General features: G+C 45.3%; 1 protein-coding gene across 1 annotated transcript in view; it reads left to right on the forward strand.

Moving 5' to 3' along the window:
* LOC118771945 (metabotropic glutamate receptor 8-like) overlaps window positions 1-15,489 on the forward strand; it is a 118,762-nt gene that overhangs the window by 84,869 nt on the left and 18,404 nt on the right. Inside the window, exon 7 of the mRNA XM_036520131.1 lies at window positions 8,906-9,106. Coding sequence (XP_036376024.1) covers window positions 8,906-9,106 — 201 coding nt within the window. The remainder of the gene's footprint in view (window positions 1-8,905; window positions 9,107-15,489) is intronic.

Raw genomic sequence — 15,489 nt, forward strand, 5'->3', positions numbered from 1 at the left:
GCGCTGACACATAGCGTTCCACTGCTGACAGATCCCTCTGTCAGAGACACACCGCCAGGTACAGCCATTATTATTGTGTCTTTTTTTTTGGAGGGTGGGAGAGGGGAAAAGAAGGCATGAAATTGTGACAGTGTGAGAAGCTGTGCCTTTTTTCAGGAGTTAAATCAACACGCGGCGAGATGCGGCCGTGCTGACTTCCGTTAGCCTAGAAAGTAAAAATTTAGAAAAATCAGGCCGCTTGGAATTACGGGAGTGGAACGAGAAAGTACCCCGGGGGTATTCCAGCGAGACACGCATCACTTCCCCTAACGCTGTCAAAACATCGTCAAATGGGAGTTTAGGGTGTCGACCACAACAGGGGGCGCGCATGTCAGCACAGTGATTTCCGGAACTTTCTGGGAACGTTTTGGCGTACGAGACGGATGAAAGAGGGATTGAAACTTTCGTGCTGAAAGGGAAGGAGTCACGGGAGGAAACGGCAGTGTAGCATAGTGGTAAGGAGCAGGACTCGACACGATTCCCCGCTGGGGCACTGCTGTTGTTTCCTTGGGCAAGGCACTTAACCCACAATTGCCTCAGTACATATCCAGCTGTATAAATGGATAACATTGTAAAAAATTGTAACCTGTGTAAGTCGCTCTTGATAAGAGTGTCTGCTAAATGCCAGTAATGTAATGTAATGTAATGCAATGCAATGTACTGTAAACTGACTCGGCTGTCCACTAATAGGCTGTACTGCGCAGGGCTGTTGTGGAACTGTATGGAGATGTGGTGGTGTGCGGTAAGCAGACTGACAGGGCGGGTGTCAGAACGGCTCGGGCTCTGGCACAGAGTGTTCCCTCTCTCTCTGAGCGCGATCTGAAATGATTTTATTATCCACTCCAGACGGAGTTTTAGTGGCACGACGAGAGGAGATGGATGAGCGCGTATTTCTGCCCCAGTCAACGTCTGCCGAGTTACCACTCACCAAGACAAACTGCCAGATCAGCAGGCACCCCCTGGTCTTAGTGTGTGTGTGTGTGTGTGTCTGTGTAAGTTGGTGAGCATGAGCGTGCCTATGCATGCATGCATTCATGTGTCTCTATGTGTGCATGTGTGTGTCTGTAAGTGTGCATGAGTGTGTGTGTGTGTTTTTGTGTGTTGACACAGAAAACCACTAACCACTAACCACAACCATTAGATACATATTTCCATATTCTAAAATGTTGACAGTCATTTTGAGCTGACTTGCTCACGGAGCCACTGAAAGAAACTAATGGGGATTTAAAGGGGTGAAGAGGAAGACAGGTCTCTGTTGAAATATGAATGTGTTTACGCTCTCTCCCTGTCTCAATATCCAGCACAGGGGTAGATAAGTGTAGCCCATTTAAGAGCAATCAGCTGCTTTAATTATATCCTCCTGCTTCAGCAATGAGGCCCAATCAGGAGATCCGTGCAAGGCCAGCAGATTGGTTTTCCGTATTGATAGTCTCATGATCATTCAACAGGGGCAAAGCAGTGATGAACGAGGAAACGAAACAGGTGTCAATGCTGTTTGGGGGGGGGGGGGGGGGGGATACTGGGGTGTTCTTAATACATTATTCATATTATTACCTGATTCAGTTTCTTATCCACTTACATCACTTACATTTGCCAGTCATACACTGATAAAGATGAAATAATTAATTAATTAAATAATTTAGAAACAGCACCTTGCGCAAGGGTACAATAGCAGTGCCTCCCCCTTGGATTTAAACCTGCAACCATTGGATTACAAATCAAATCCGAATGTAACCTGTACCCCGCACTGCTTTCAGTGCACTTCTGGAAGGCCTGTGACTGATGGCCGAAGAATTTATATGTGAAAATTCTGCATCATTCACATTTACATACCTTGTGCAATTTCCTTTGCCTAAAGGTGTGGCTCTTGTTTTGCTCCAGACTATCTGCAAATTTTCCCCAAACGAGTTAGACACACACACAAAATAGAAGCCCAATGGGCTGTTTGGACTCATGCAGAGGGTGTCTTTGCTGTTCAAGGTTTTTCATTGAGAAACATATTTATATCAGAACACTCTAATAGCAGTGTGTGTACTGAAGTTGCGCTGTGTCTGTGTTATCGTACTGTCCCTCATATCTGAGAGCATGAATTAGGCAGAGTGCACTCAGCTGCCAGAGCTCTTCAGACTTTAAAGTGCTGGGTGCTCTTTCACTGTGTCAGACAGGGATCACTTCTGGGTCTTTTTTTTTTTTACACCAGGCTCTTGCCTTTGTAAAAATAAGATGCCCAAAAATCCTCCCCACCCCGCCCCCAGCAAACACAAAAACCGCACCACCCCCACCCTCTTCAGGACTTCACAGAGAGACGAGCTCGCAAATCCAGGTCATTCTGGCACTAAAGGCTGCTCTGGCGGATATACTTCACTTTGCATATTACCTCCTGTCGCCGTGATGAAGACGTTAAGCATTGTGCTGGGCTTGACATTGGAGGGCATGTTGGTATTTATACTGTATTTATGCGACAGCTGCTGATCAATCAGTCAACCAGTCAGACTTTAGTTGGCGGAAAACTCCTAACAAGGCCGCGTCAGAGAGGAGAGCTGCAGCATTATGTGAGATACAGCGTGGATGGTGGTGGGGAGGGGGGGACGGTCTATGACTCAGAGTTAGAGCACAAACACATCACCCTGGGTGAGTGATGGTGTTAGGAAAACGAGATATGATGGCATTAGACAAACAATGAGATATGACAGCATTATAAAAACAGTGAGATGATGGCATTAAAAAAACAGTGAGATGATGGCATTAAAAAAACAGTGAGACGATGGCATTAAAAAAACAGTGAGATGATGGCGTTAGAAAAACAGTGAGGTATGAATTATGTTTGCGCTGAGCCCGTCTGTAAACAGAGAGATGGCCCTGATGTAAAAGCTCCACTGATATATAAAATATGCACTTGCATGAGAGTGGAGCTTCTTATAACGCACCCCTCTGCACCCCCCCCCCCCCCCCCCCAACCACCCCCCACCACCCATCACTGGAGTCCCATGGCTTAACTCCTTGCCACCCCCAGAATTCTGGGGGTGTAAAAGATGGAGATGTCACATGGAACAGCGTGATGCATCGATTTGCCACGGCCTTGTTCTGACCATGGATCATTTCCTAATGTTGCTTTTCAGGTAAACAGGATAGCTTCCACCAGACGCACCAAACCAGGGGGTGGCGCTTGATTGATTTGTCAATGCTATCTATACACCCAGATTAAACATATGGATACCGTATAGCCGCATGGCTGCTGTAATTACAGTTACATGAAAAATATCTCACAATTTACGACCGCATTCTGAGTAAGCACTTACATGGTGTTGTGAGGTCGTTGTGAGATGAATTGGTGGGTTGAAGGATATTAATGTACTCCGCTCAGTTCCAGCCAAACAGGTTATGTTCTCATTGTATGCAAATGCGTTGCCTGTTTTATAATTCTAATTGTAAAAAAAAAAATCTAGAAGAATTATACACGAACACACCAAAAAAAATCTCACAAATCTGCCTCCACTCTCTTGTGCATCTGAGAGGACGTATTTATGCACTCAGAGGTGTGCTAGATGCGTGTGTTTGTTCAGAGGCAGCTGGAGTGTTTCATTTGGTAGAGATTTTAAAAACTAAACTTTATTAGCAGAGCACTGCATATACGTGATACTCCATCATGAGAAAATTAAATCTGTCCCTGTCAAGGAACTGTGCCAATAGGAGGCACTCCTGTTGAATCCTAAGCCCAGCTCCGGCCCACTGTTTTTCATTACTATTATTTTTAGTAGTTGTAGCATACAGTATTTATTGACTTGGTGGTCACTCTCATTGACTACTGTAGGTTATTATACATTGTTAGTGCTTATGTCTCTATAGTTGTAAATGAACGGAGAACAACAGCGCTGTACAATGGAACAGCATTCTAGAGTGTGCTGCCTATTTTTCCTTATTTACTTTAGTTAATAACCATATTGCTTTTGCAGCAGTGAGCAGCAGAGGTTTCACAGTGGTGGCGCGCGCTGTGGTAAATTACCCAGAAATCCGAGCGCATTTGCCCTGCCCCGCTTCCCTCCGTGGCTGCCGCTGGTTGCGCTTGGCTGCCTCCCTCGGCTGGACAGGTGTCAGAGGCTCAGGTGCGCTGTCTGCGGAGAGTCGCTGCCCCGCCGGAGCCCCCTGCGCGGAGGGTGGCGCGGGCGGGGAGGGCGACCGCTGTACTGTTAATGTGATTTCATGGTCTGTCTCCTTTTTAATGAAAGGGAAAAATCTCCCAGGTGGCCTTTTTTTTTTTCCCCTCCTCCTTCTTTTTTTAGTGATAGGCCGCGCAGATTGCCAGACCACCCGTGGAAGGAACAAAGGCTCAAAGAGCAAAATAGAGAAAGTGCAGCGAGTGCGGAAAACAAAGTGCCGTCTGTGGCGGGCGCCAGCGTCTCTGAGCTTTGCAGCGCGGACGACGCGTGTGGAGGGGTGTCGCGGTAATTGCCACGTTTGGCTGTCCGCAGTTACGCTAACTCAAGCAAGATGCAAGTACACCATCCCCTTATGTGATGAAGCCAAACACCCCCCCCCACCTGTTCTCTCTAGAAATGCTGGGATTTGGGGGGGGGGGGGGGGGGGGGGGGTGAGTTTGTGACAGGTGCAGGGAGTTTGTGACAGGGACTCTGAGGCAAAAGTCAGTCTTGCTTGTCATGGAACCACTTTTTCAATCAGGAGGGAACACTGAACACTGGCAGGCCCTGAAACCTGCTCTCCTCTATCATTATCATTATTTCTGTCCTTATTTATTCGGCTGGCAGTCTTATTCAGAGCAACTCACAAGCCTGCCATTCATTAAACACATATCACAGGGGCAGCAAGAACAACAAGGACAGCCAGTCACACACAGGAAGCCGACATCAAGCTGAGAGCAGTGCTGAAATACAGGCGTAGCAGAGTAATTCTTTTAGCATGCACACTGGGCCTAACTATAACATGGTGTTGTGCACACACAGCATAATCACAGTCTGTCAGCGCAACATGCCGACAAGCTAATAACGTGCGCATAGAGCCTAATCACAATCTGTTAGAGCAGTATTCAATTACTGTGTTTGAATAGTGCCAAACAACATTACCGGGCACCATAGTAATCACAGTGGCCAGTAATGATGGGGAAGAGCAGCTTTGCTCTACCTTAAATGACACTCAGGACTGAATGCTGGTTGAAGAACATGTGCATGTACATTACGTTACATGCATTTAGCAGACGCTCTTATTTAGAGCGAATTCCAGTGCAATAGAACATAAGTGTATCCATACATTTTAAACAAGCAACAGTGTCAGAGCAGGCTAACGACACTCCCACAACAGTGAGTGTGAACGTAACACTGTTCGAGCCCTACCACAAGTTAACTTGTGAAATATGATGGAAGCCAAGTATACTACCATACAACAGTCCCTAGAACACAGAATCAAAAATACGTCACAACCCCACACATTGAATAATATCCAATGCTAGAGTTAGCAGGTGTTAAGGGTGGGGTAAAAGCCGTATTGTACACATAGGAGCAGCATTAGCATGCATCAGTGATATGACTGAGTGTGCTGCAATCATGTGACCCTCTAACAGAATGTGGGGAGAAAGAAAGGCGAACAGGTATGCCCATCCAATATTACACTTAGAGAACTCCATTTTTCCGATGATAAGAGCCCTCTTATAGTGGAATCCTTCCAGCTGGCTGACTTTGCGCTGATCTCGTTTGAATGGCAGTTTTGGTAATTCATACGCTCGGAGCGATCAGCTTGGCTGATGCCGTGCGTTTGAGTGAAAGTGAAAAGGGTTAAAGATGAAGCATGTTTACGTTTCCCTTCATTACTCCTGAACCGAGGCGCATTTAAGTATTTATTTATATATTTTGCCATTTCTGACGTTTGATAGAACACTTCACAGTCCTCGTTCACTGGCTGTCAGACTGGAGCCGGCATGCTTTTGTGTTTACATTAAAGACCCAGGCATTCCATGTCAGATTCAGAAAAGATCCAAGCTCTCTCTGTCCCTCCAATCCTCATTTCTCCCTGAAGGGGACGCTGTTAACACTAGGTGTCCCCATCCCAGTCACGACAGCTAGGGTATGAAGTATGGAGCACACTATATGTTACACAATATCATTACTTTACATTACATTACGTTACATTACATTACATGCATCTTCTCCAGAGCGACTTCCATCACAATAGTATCACAATTTTCAGTAAGTACTAAATACAGTCACTGTGTAAGGACTGGGTAACTGTCCTGATGGCTCGCATTGTTATCCAACATTCTGTGATAGAACTCGATTTTGGCTGAGGTTCTGTTGTTGAGGAAGCTTTTGCAGCCATATACACTGCCAGCTCATGTGCCCCGCTGTGCACTTTATAGTGGGACATTGACGCGTTATAGTTGCAAGAGTCGGAAGAGGACGGATAAACAATCAGGATAATAAGATGTCATTAATGTAAATGTATTCAGGACTCGCCATAATGAATGTGTTCCTATGTTCCTTTTTTAATTTTCATTATAACCTCCCTTAATTATTTCGTAATTTATCCAATTTGCATATTGAAATGTCGTTCCTTTTCCCAGCAGAAAGACGAAAATACAAGGTTGTTTTTTTTTGAAGCAAAATTAAATTTGTACCCCTAAGTGATGTTTAATTGAGATGCTTGTTCGAACGATTAAGTTACCTGGCGACTGTATTACCTTCCATCACTTGGGCTGAAGTTCTGGTTCCTTTTTTCCAATATATTCGCTCCAGCAGTCAGCGCTGTTAGCACTAGAGTGGACAAATATTTTCTTCACAGGTCTTTAGTTTGGCAACACTTGCGTTTGGACAGCATTCTCATTTTATCTGCAGGACGCACAGGGATTTGGTGGCATTAACCTCTCTGTGTACACCGGCTAATTAATCTCTGATTGGACTCAGATAATGAACTAATTTCCATTGGAATTTTCATTATTTATGTTTATGTGTGATTGCATCGGGTTTGTCGAAACAATGTCTGCAGTGCAAGTTGAGAATACTTTGAGTGATCGCTGAACAATGCAAATATGATCTGAGCCATGTGCATTCATGAGTGTTTATTACAACCAGCCAGAAGTGTGCTGGTGGGAATTTGATCACTGTAGAGGTTTATTGTCAACAGGTAGAATCAATCCCCAAAACCCCGGCAAGAAATTTGATTTAAAATACTTTTATGCTGAATTTTTTTTTCCCGCCTACTTTCAATTCTGTACAAAGTGTGCCCATACCACATTGTTATGTGAGACGTATTGATAATGATTTGACTGGGGTGACATTAAATTTATCCATTATGACACTTTGTCCTCATGACTGAGTTACGATCTTGAAGCGAGCGTTACATTTTTATTTTTCAATTCCCGTACATCATCATGAGTTTGGCAGTCACCGAAATGAAATATAACTATTTCCTAAGACAAACTGCCAGTGCTGGGTGTCAGAGTCGGGTCTGATGGCACAGAAATAACACACAAATCACGCTGTCGCGGGCACCTCTGGTTTGGCCGTTTTGTGCTCTGGTCTCTCCCCCCGTGGCTATGCAAGCTTTATCACCTGCAGAGCTGCAGTAATCAGTCTTGTCTTTCTCCTGAGAGGCACATGCCCGGGCTCTCAGACAGGTCTTTTCAGAGCCGGAGATGCTATAAAATTGAATTGAATTTCATTTGTAAGTGCCTATTAATTCCACACTGACATGCTCATTGATAGAAGGCCTGCAGGACTTGTTAATTCACCCGGCTACACCTTGTTTTTATTTTCTTGTTGTTGCCTGGAGCAAACGCAGTAAAGCAGAACGGCTGAGAAAATCAAATAAAATATCTTTCTCCCGTCATAAATCTCTGGTGATAAGCGAGCCGCTGTTTTCACAGACATAATGCAGTGGACATAACTGCACTCTCATCCAGGCGTTTGGCTGAAAGGTGCAGTGTAATGGGTTGTAATCAAGTGACCCCTTTTTAGGGGAATGTATGTGCACAATTGTATACCTATGTGTATTTATATGTGTTTGAGCTCTCTCTCTCTCTTTCTCTCTCTCTCTCTCTCTCTCTCTCTCTCTCTCTCTCTCTCTCTCTCTCTCTCTCTCTCACTCTGTCTCTCTCTCTCTCACACACACACACACGTGCGCACACACACACACTGAATTTGTAGCTTGTCGTGTGGTGGTTTGAATGGAAGTTGCACCACACCACAGCATAGTACTTGAACTGAATTACTTTTGGAGCCATATTTTTGGAACTTCATAAATGGATAATATATAATATCATGAGGTGTGAGCTACGTGTACCTAGTTTGAGGAAGTCTACTAAACACATGATCAATAACAATAACAACAATAATTAATTATTAGGAATTGTGAATGGAGCCAAACAGTTGCAAGATGGGTGGTGTTTTGCTCTCTAAGGTAGGGGGTTCTCTATAGATGGGCTATGTTCTCCTCTATAAGATGGGTGGTGTTTTGCTCTCTAAGGTAGGGGGTTCTCTATAGATGGGCTATGTTCTCCTCTATAGGATGGGACGGTGTTTTCTATAGATGGTTGCTATTCTGCTCTAAACAGTGAGTAGCACTTTCTCTAGGGCTTGAATAGTGTTATCCTCACGCTCACTGGTCTGGGAGTGTTGTTAGCTGTGAGTGTTGTTAGGTCTGACGCTGATGCTCATTCAACTGGAATGGATACACTTCCATTCTTTTGTGCTGGAAGTCACTCTGGATAACAGCGTCTGCTAAGTGAACGTAATGTATTGTAGTGTAACGTAATGTAATGTAACATGAGATGGTTGGTGTTCTCTAACAGGTGGGTGGTGTTCTCCTGTGTAAGGCTGGCGTTCTCCTCTGTAAGCTGTGTGGTGTCTGCTATGTCCCTCAGGGCTGGAGAAGGTGGGCCGGGACTCCATCTACGAGCAGGAGGGGAAGGTGCAGTTCGTAATGGACGCGGTTTACGCCATGGCGCACGCCTTGCACCGAATGCACCGGGACCTGTGCTCCGGCATCCCGGGCCTCTGCCCCCGCATGAGCAATATCGACGGCAAGGAGCTGCTCGGCTACATCCGCGCCGTCAACTTCAACGGTGAGCTCGCCCTCAGCGCCGACACGCCAACACCGCGCCCGTTTCTCACAGCGCGGCGCACGGCTTCCTCCTCCTGTCCCCCTCTCCTCTGTCCTCTGCCCCTCCTGGGCTGACATTTCTTTATTCTGTGCCTCCTCACTCTCACCATCCTCCTCCTCTTTGTCAGCACAGTCCCTCCTCTTCCTCCTCATGACTCTGCGTTGCTCTGTATCTCGTTTCAGTCCCCACACCCCCCTCACCCTCTCTGTCATCCAGCTTCTCATCCGCCGCCATCACTGCTGCTAAAGCATCCTGTCATCATCTTTTTCTCCACTTCTTTTCATCCTCCACCTCTGTTTCCTCAAGGTTTTCTCACACGTACACTTTGTCCTCACCACTCCTCTGCTTCTGTGTCATAACGCCTACGCTTTCTTTTCACCACTCCTCTACTTCCTCTTTATAACCCATACACATCCCTTATGCAACCCCTCTAATTCCTCTTCATAAAGCTTATAATTATTCATTTTTTCCCCCTCTTTACTTCCTCTTCATAACCCCTACTCTTCCTTCTTACCCCCCTTCACTTCCTCTTCATAACCCTTACTCTTCCTTCTTACCCCCCTTCACTTCCTCTTCATAACCCCTACTCTTCCTTCTTACCCCCCTTCACTTCCTCTTCATAACCTCCACACTCCTTCACTCCTCTTCCTCTATCCTTAGTGCATCCTTTCTTCAGCTCCTCTGAGTTTACAGTATTTCCCCGTTGTCATGGCGCACCACAGAAGTCTCTATTGTGACAAGTTGTGCGCTCAGCTTTACATGGCTTGGAAACTTAAAGCAACTGGTGACACAAGTAATGTTTCCAATTTGACTTTTCTGCTTAATCTGCAGTTTGTTTTCAAACCTCCAAAGATCTTAAGTAAGCAAAACAGCTGTGTAATTTTCCACAAAATGATTATTGGGCAACTTCTTTTTTTATTCCTATTTTTTACTTTGCTCTTTTTCCGTTGATGAGTTATGCACAGATTGCATTTACCTCATGCCGTACTCAATTTCCATATTTGCGGCGGAACAATCAAGCCACTCATCCTTATTGCACACCGTGTTTGCTAGGAACCTTGGAGCGGAGTTGTTGAGTATTAAGCCAAGTGCAGCAGAGTAATTGACCAGATGGTCCGCCCTTTACGCTCTCCCAGCCCTCCGGTTCTAATGCTCGTAATCCCAGCCTCTCCGCGTTCTGCATGCGTTGTTTCTGTTAACTGTGCTATCGGAGTGCTCCTTGAAACCTGAAAGAGCTTCAGTCTTCGGGGTCTGAGATCTGTAAGACACAAAAAAAAAGACACAGGACTCGCAGCTCTGGTAGCGGATTCAGCCGTGTAATCAGGGAATACGCTGTCATTCAGGCCTTTTATCTCTAATACAGCGGCTCGGCGGTTTGCAGGATTGTCTGTCTCCCCGTGAATGCTTAAGGTGTCTCAGTGTCAGTTAAAAGCCACGCAGAGTGGCTCCATGACACAGTAAGACCTGGGGAAAGCGTCTGCTTTGGATGTGCTGAGAATTCACAAATCGGCCGTGTGAGGACTGTTTATTTTGTATGGGTCCAGCTAAAGGCTCGCTTTCAAATAGTGACTTTTCTGGGAAGACACACCTCTGGCATTCAGTTTTACCTGGCTCTATGTGGCTTTTGAATACACAAGTTTTCCCTGTGGTATCTCACAGTTCCATTCAAATGTAACATTTTAGGCATAGTTTTTTCTTCACTTAAGAATGTAATGTTTGTATCTATGAGCCAGTGTATGCAGATTTAGTCTCATTCTTTTGTAAAAATATTTGTCACTGATGCGTACAGATTGTTTTGTCCCCCCCCAGGTTATTCTGAAAAATAAATTATTAATATTTACAAAGCACCAGTCCTACAATAATATTCACAAAGCACCAGTCCCACAATAACTGTGTTAATATTCACAAAGCACCATTCCTTCAATATCTGTGTTAATATTTGCAAAGCACCAGTCCCACAATAACTGTGTTAATATTTACAAAGTGCCAGCACTACTGAAACTGTTTTAGATTTGTGTGTGTGTGTGTGTGTACGTGTGTGAGTGAGTGTGTGTGTGTGTGTGTGTGTGTGTGTGTATATGTATGTGTGTGAGTGTATGCGTGAGTGTGTGTGTGTGTGGGAGTGCGTGTATATGTGTATATATTCCTTCATTGACTTGTGCTGTGATGAGGAGGGCCCTGCTCCTGTATAAAGCTCCTCTTTCCCAGGCTCTTGTGGGTAAACAGTGGGTAGCTCTGTGCTTCATTATGGTTCAACACTCTGCTTGTCTGCAGTGGGGAGAGGAGTATTAGGCGAGAGCTTCTCAGTACCCTCTACTGCAGCGAAATGGGGGACCGCAAATCCATACCAATCAAACAGAACTTAAAAAGACCCTGAAAGCCAATCACCAGTATCCCCCTGCTTACTGACACCATTACAGAAATCAATATGGAGGCTTTTGTCTTGAGGTAGAGAAAAGTTTCTCTAAATTGCCCCAGGCCTCAGGAAAGATGTGGAAAGATCTTGCTGCAGTCGGTGCCTTGAGCCTTGATTCCTCCACCTAACCCAGGAACCCCCACTGAGGGCATTAACAGTGGTGGTCCAGCCACATGCTGACCCATGCATGACCCTGCCTGACCCCAATCTGACCATGAATAAACCCTATCTGGCCCCCATGCTGCCATTTCAGACCCCTCCATGCAGTTGTGACTGATGATGAATGAATGCTCTGACACTGGGACTCGCTCTGTGATGGAACGTGATTCTTGATCTGTAACTTCTGTGGCATGTCATCCTTAACTCTGTGTGGCAGGGTTAAGCATGTACAGTAGTGTATTTTTTTCAGTGTTTGTGCAATATTTTATTTCAGTGACGGCTAAAACAATGTAGCACTTGCCTAAACTCTTTGTTCAAACCTACAGATAAGGCACCAGAGTTTGGTTGCATTTTGTCCTAAATAATAGAGGATCTTTGGTCACCTGGTTCTCTCTGAATGCATTCCTCAAATATACAGTAATGCCATGTTAATAGTGTGCCAGTAATGTAATATTTCAAAGTGTTTAAGATCAACTCATATTGCTGCTATTTACAGTAGAAGAAGAACTTAACAGGACCCTTCTTTATCTGTAGTAAAGCAGGCGTTGTGCACTGCCAAGTGTAATTCACGAGGCAATGGCACGGATCGTTAGATTAGTCTGCTATTGCGGATTTGCTTAGTTGTGAAACTTATCTGAAAACAAGCGTCAGCGTGCTTTTTTATATTTTAATTTTAACATGCCATCTGTTTCTGCCACTTTCAATTTGCTTTCTCCATTATGAGATTTAGCACTTCACCCAGAGAGAGAATCTGCAGTTTGCTACAGGGGTCGTAAGCCACATTTTCACGGGGACTCGCATCTTTTTATAAACCGTTATAAACATTGTTTAATGCGCAGCTTTTTTTTGCTGACCTCCTGACTTGCGTGAAGCAGACAGTTCTGTCCGACTGGCTGCCTCTGCTGAATGGCAGCGTTGAGCTGGGAGTGATGTGTTGTTCAGTGCTGTGGATGGTACGGCTGTGACCTCAGAGGTCAAGTGCTGAGTCACAGCTCTTTCCTTGAGAATGTATGTGATGACGAAACACCTCCTTCTCTATTCACAAGACTTTTATATGAAGAAATGCCACGTCATGGACTTCATTCCCCTCAGGGCTACTGAAAATTGAACTCAAGAGAAAGAGAGAAACAGGACACAGAAAGCATAAGCTGGACATGCAATACAGGCATTCACCAAGTCAGTAACCCTCACCAGAGAAATGTAGAGATGCTTGGGAGGTGTGTCTTGTCACTTCTGAGCCACATTCCCATACAGTCACCGTAAGTATCATTTAATCATATTTTGTATCACTTCTGCTCTGCTTTTCCCTTTCTGTTCTGGAAAACAGACTGAGATATCATCACGTTGAGAGTCTTATCAGAACAAAATGTTATCAAAGTGACAAAAACATGTTTTTTTTTTTTCTCAAAATCTGTTGGATTTTCTTATTACTGCGGCTGCTGAGTGTACCCAGAGTTGTCAAAGACAGCCGACGCAGACTGAAGGCTCTAGGTTCCTCTCCTAATCCTGTCTCTGCGCTGTGCTTTCTGGGCCCCCTGCACACTGAGAAGGATGCTGTGTAAAAAAAAAAATAATAAAAAAATAATGCGTTTGATTTGATTTGACTTGAGCCACTTTGGCGTTCTGCTTAAAACCCCTGAAGCAGTGTTCTCCTCCCGTCTTTCCAAATATGCGATTATCTCCAGCGCTCACTTTCCGCTCTGCACCAGATACTTATTAGAATGCAATGCAACAAAATTAACTGATTTTTTTCTTTTAAAACACGACAACATTAAAGCTCTTTGCTGGGACCTTGTGTCATGCATATGGGTGTACTGAACCTTAAACATCGTTATAATAGATGAAGCTGTCCTGGCTCCCAAAGCTAATCCCCATTCAGCACCAGTGTTTCGCAATGTTTCCTGTAGTGTTAGAGCAACAGCATTAAGTTGTTATGGTATCACAGCAACACTGCAGTGCGGAATGTTATGTGTTAGCTGGGTGCTCACTGAATGTCTCTAAAAGCTAATTCACTCAATAGCTTCGTTTCAGAATGTGCACAGGAGGGCTCATTCAGACAGATGTGTAAATTTTTGATGTAGATACAAACGAATGGAAACAGACTAAATGAAGAAAGACCTCTCGAAGGAGTGGTCTTGGCTCTTTTTTCCCCCCCTTTATGTCACCCTGTTTGGAATCAGGAATTGTGTGTTAGGCTTGTCTCACCATGACAACCTCTGCACTTGCAGAGTAGCACTTAGAGAAGCAATTGTCACCCGCAAGCCGCACAGTGCACTGCAATGAACTGGATGTTCCTTGAGGGATAGGAGCGACTCCAACGATGTCACCCGAGCATTGCAGGCACCTGACGAATCGGAGGGCGCTTGAGAGTGGTGAGATGAGGAAGCCCTCACCAGCCTACCCTCCGCTGTCCCTGGCAGAATGAAGCCACTTTATTCCACTGCTTTGGGGTCCCAGTCATTTTCAGTGAATTGACGTGGCCGGGTTCATACCGAGGCTGTAAGAGTCCGCCTGCTGTCAGAGTGAACGCCTTGCTGACTGAGCCACTAATGATGCCATCTCAGGCTCTTTTGACACAGTCTGCTGTTGGTTCTTTTGTAACCACGAAATGAACCACACGTTTGTGTGTGTTTGTGTAGAGTTCCCTTACAAAGCACGCAGACAGGGAATGATCATAATGAGATGAGACGGTGAGCCAGGGTTATGTCACAGGCAGCAGGACACTTCGCAAAGTGTCGTGAGCAGTGCCTGGAGGATTACGATTGCCTAATGTGTCAGAAAAAAATGACGGAGTTGATGTCCTATCAACGTATTTATCGCCGCTAGTGAGAGTCTGCGATCCTCTCTGTGAAATAGATGGCGGTGACGACAACACGCTTACTGTATTGTCCTCACTTTTCTGCCGTGTCCCACGTCGACTGTTTCATTTTACAAAAACAAGTAGCAGAGCGCAGCTGAGCTTAATGTCAGTAAACCAGCAGGTGCTGACGTCTTCATGATGCGGCTTTTACAGTTATCTCAAGCTGCGGTGAGATTTAGTCACTCTCTCCATTCACTCGCTTCTCCCTGTTCCAGACTGCTGTGCCTGACAGGGAACTTCAGGCTCTGAATGCTCCCGCTGTTTGAGAGCGCAGAGAGTCAGGGCGTGGCTCGAACGTGGAGGTTGAGCCCTGGGAGTGAACACACATCCGGTGTGTTTGTATGCTTGCAAGTGTGAGCATCTGACAAATGGGTGCATCCCACTCAGACAAGCAAACCCAGGCTGAACTTTGCATGCATGCATGAACAGTGGAAGGACATGCACGGTTCCTTTGTGCGCACTTCTAATCTCCCACCTCTGCGACCCACAGAGAAATAAAAGAGCAATCAATATAAAATTCAATAAGCTGGAAATCTCAAACTGCGATTTCACCTGACTCGACACACATCGTCTGTCTGTGTCCTAGCCGAGCGCTACCCCGACCACGGGAGCTATCAGATTGCCATTGGGGAATTAATAGAACGTTAAGCTCTTGCGCAGCGATTGTGCATAGCTCATTAGTTGCAGGGGAAATACCACTGATATTAACCGGGTTGCTTAACGGGCCTGACGACCCTGTGATTAGTGCCATCGTGGAAGGTCACACCTGAGAATAGCCAGTTTGTTCTGCTAGAGAGAAAGAAATGAAACCCAGTGCAGAGTTTCTGTTGTATTCCATTTCCCACAGAGTGAGAGGTAAGGAATTTCTCTGTTTTGCTTGGCATGAGTTTTCTCCCCAATTATAAGGGG

The sequence above is a fragment of the Megalops cyprinoides genome, chromosome 25, assembly GCF_013368585.1.
Source record: "Megalops cyprinoides isolate fMegCyp1 chromosome 25, fMegCyp1.pri, whole genome shotgun sequence".
In the NCBI taxonomy this organism is placed as follows: Eukaryota; Metazoa; Chordata; class Actinopteri; order Elopiformes; family Megalopidae; genus Megalops; species Megalops cyprinoides.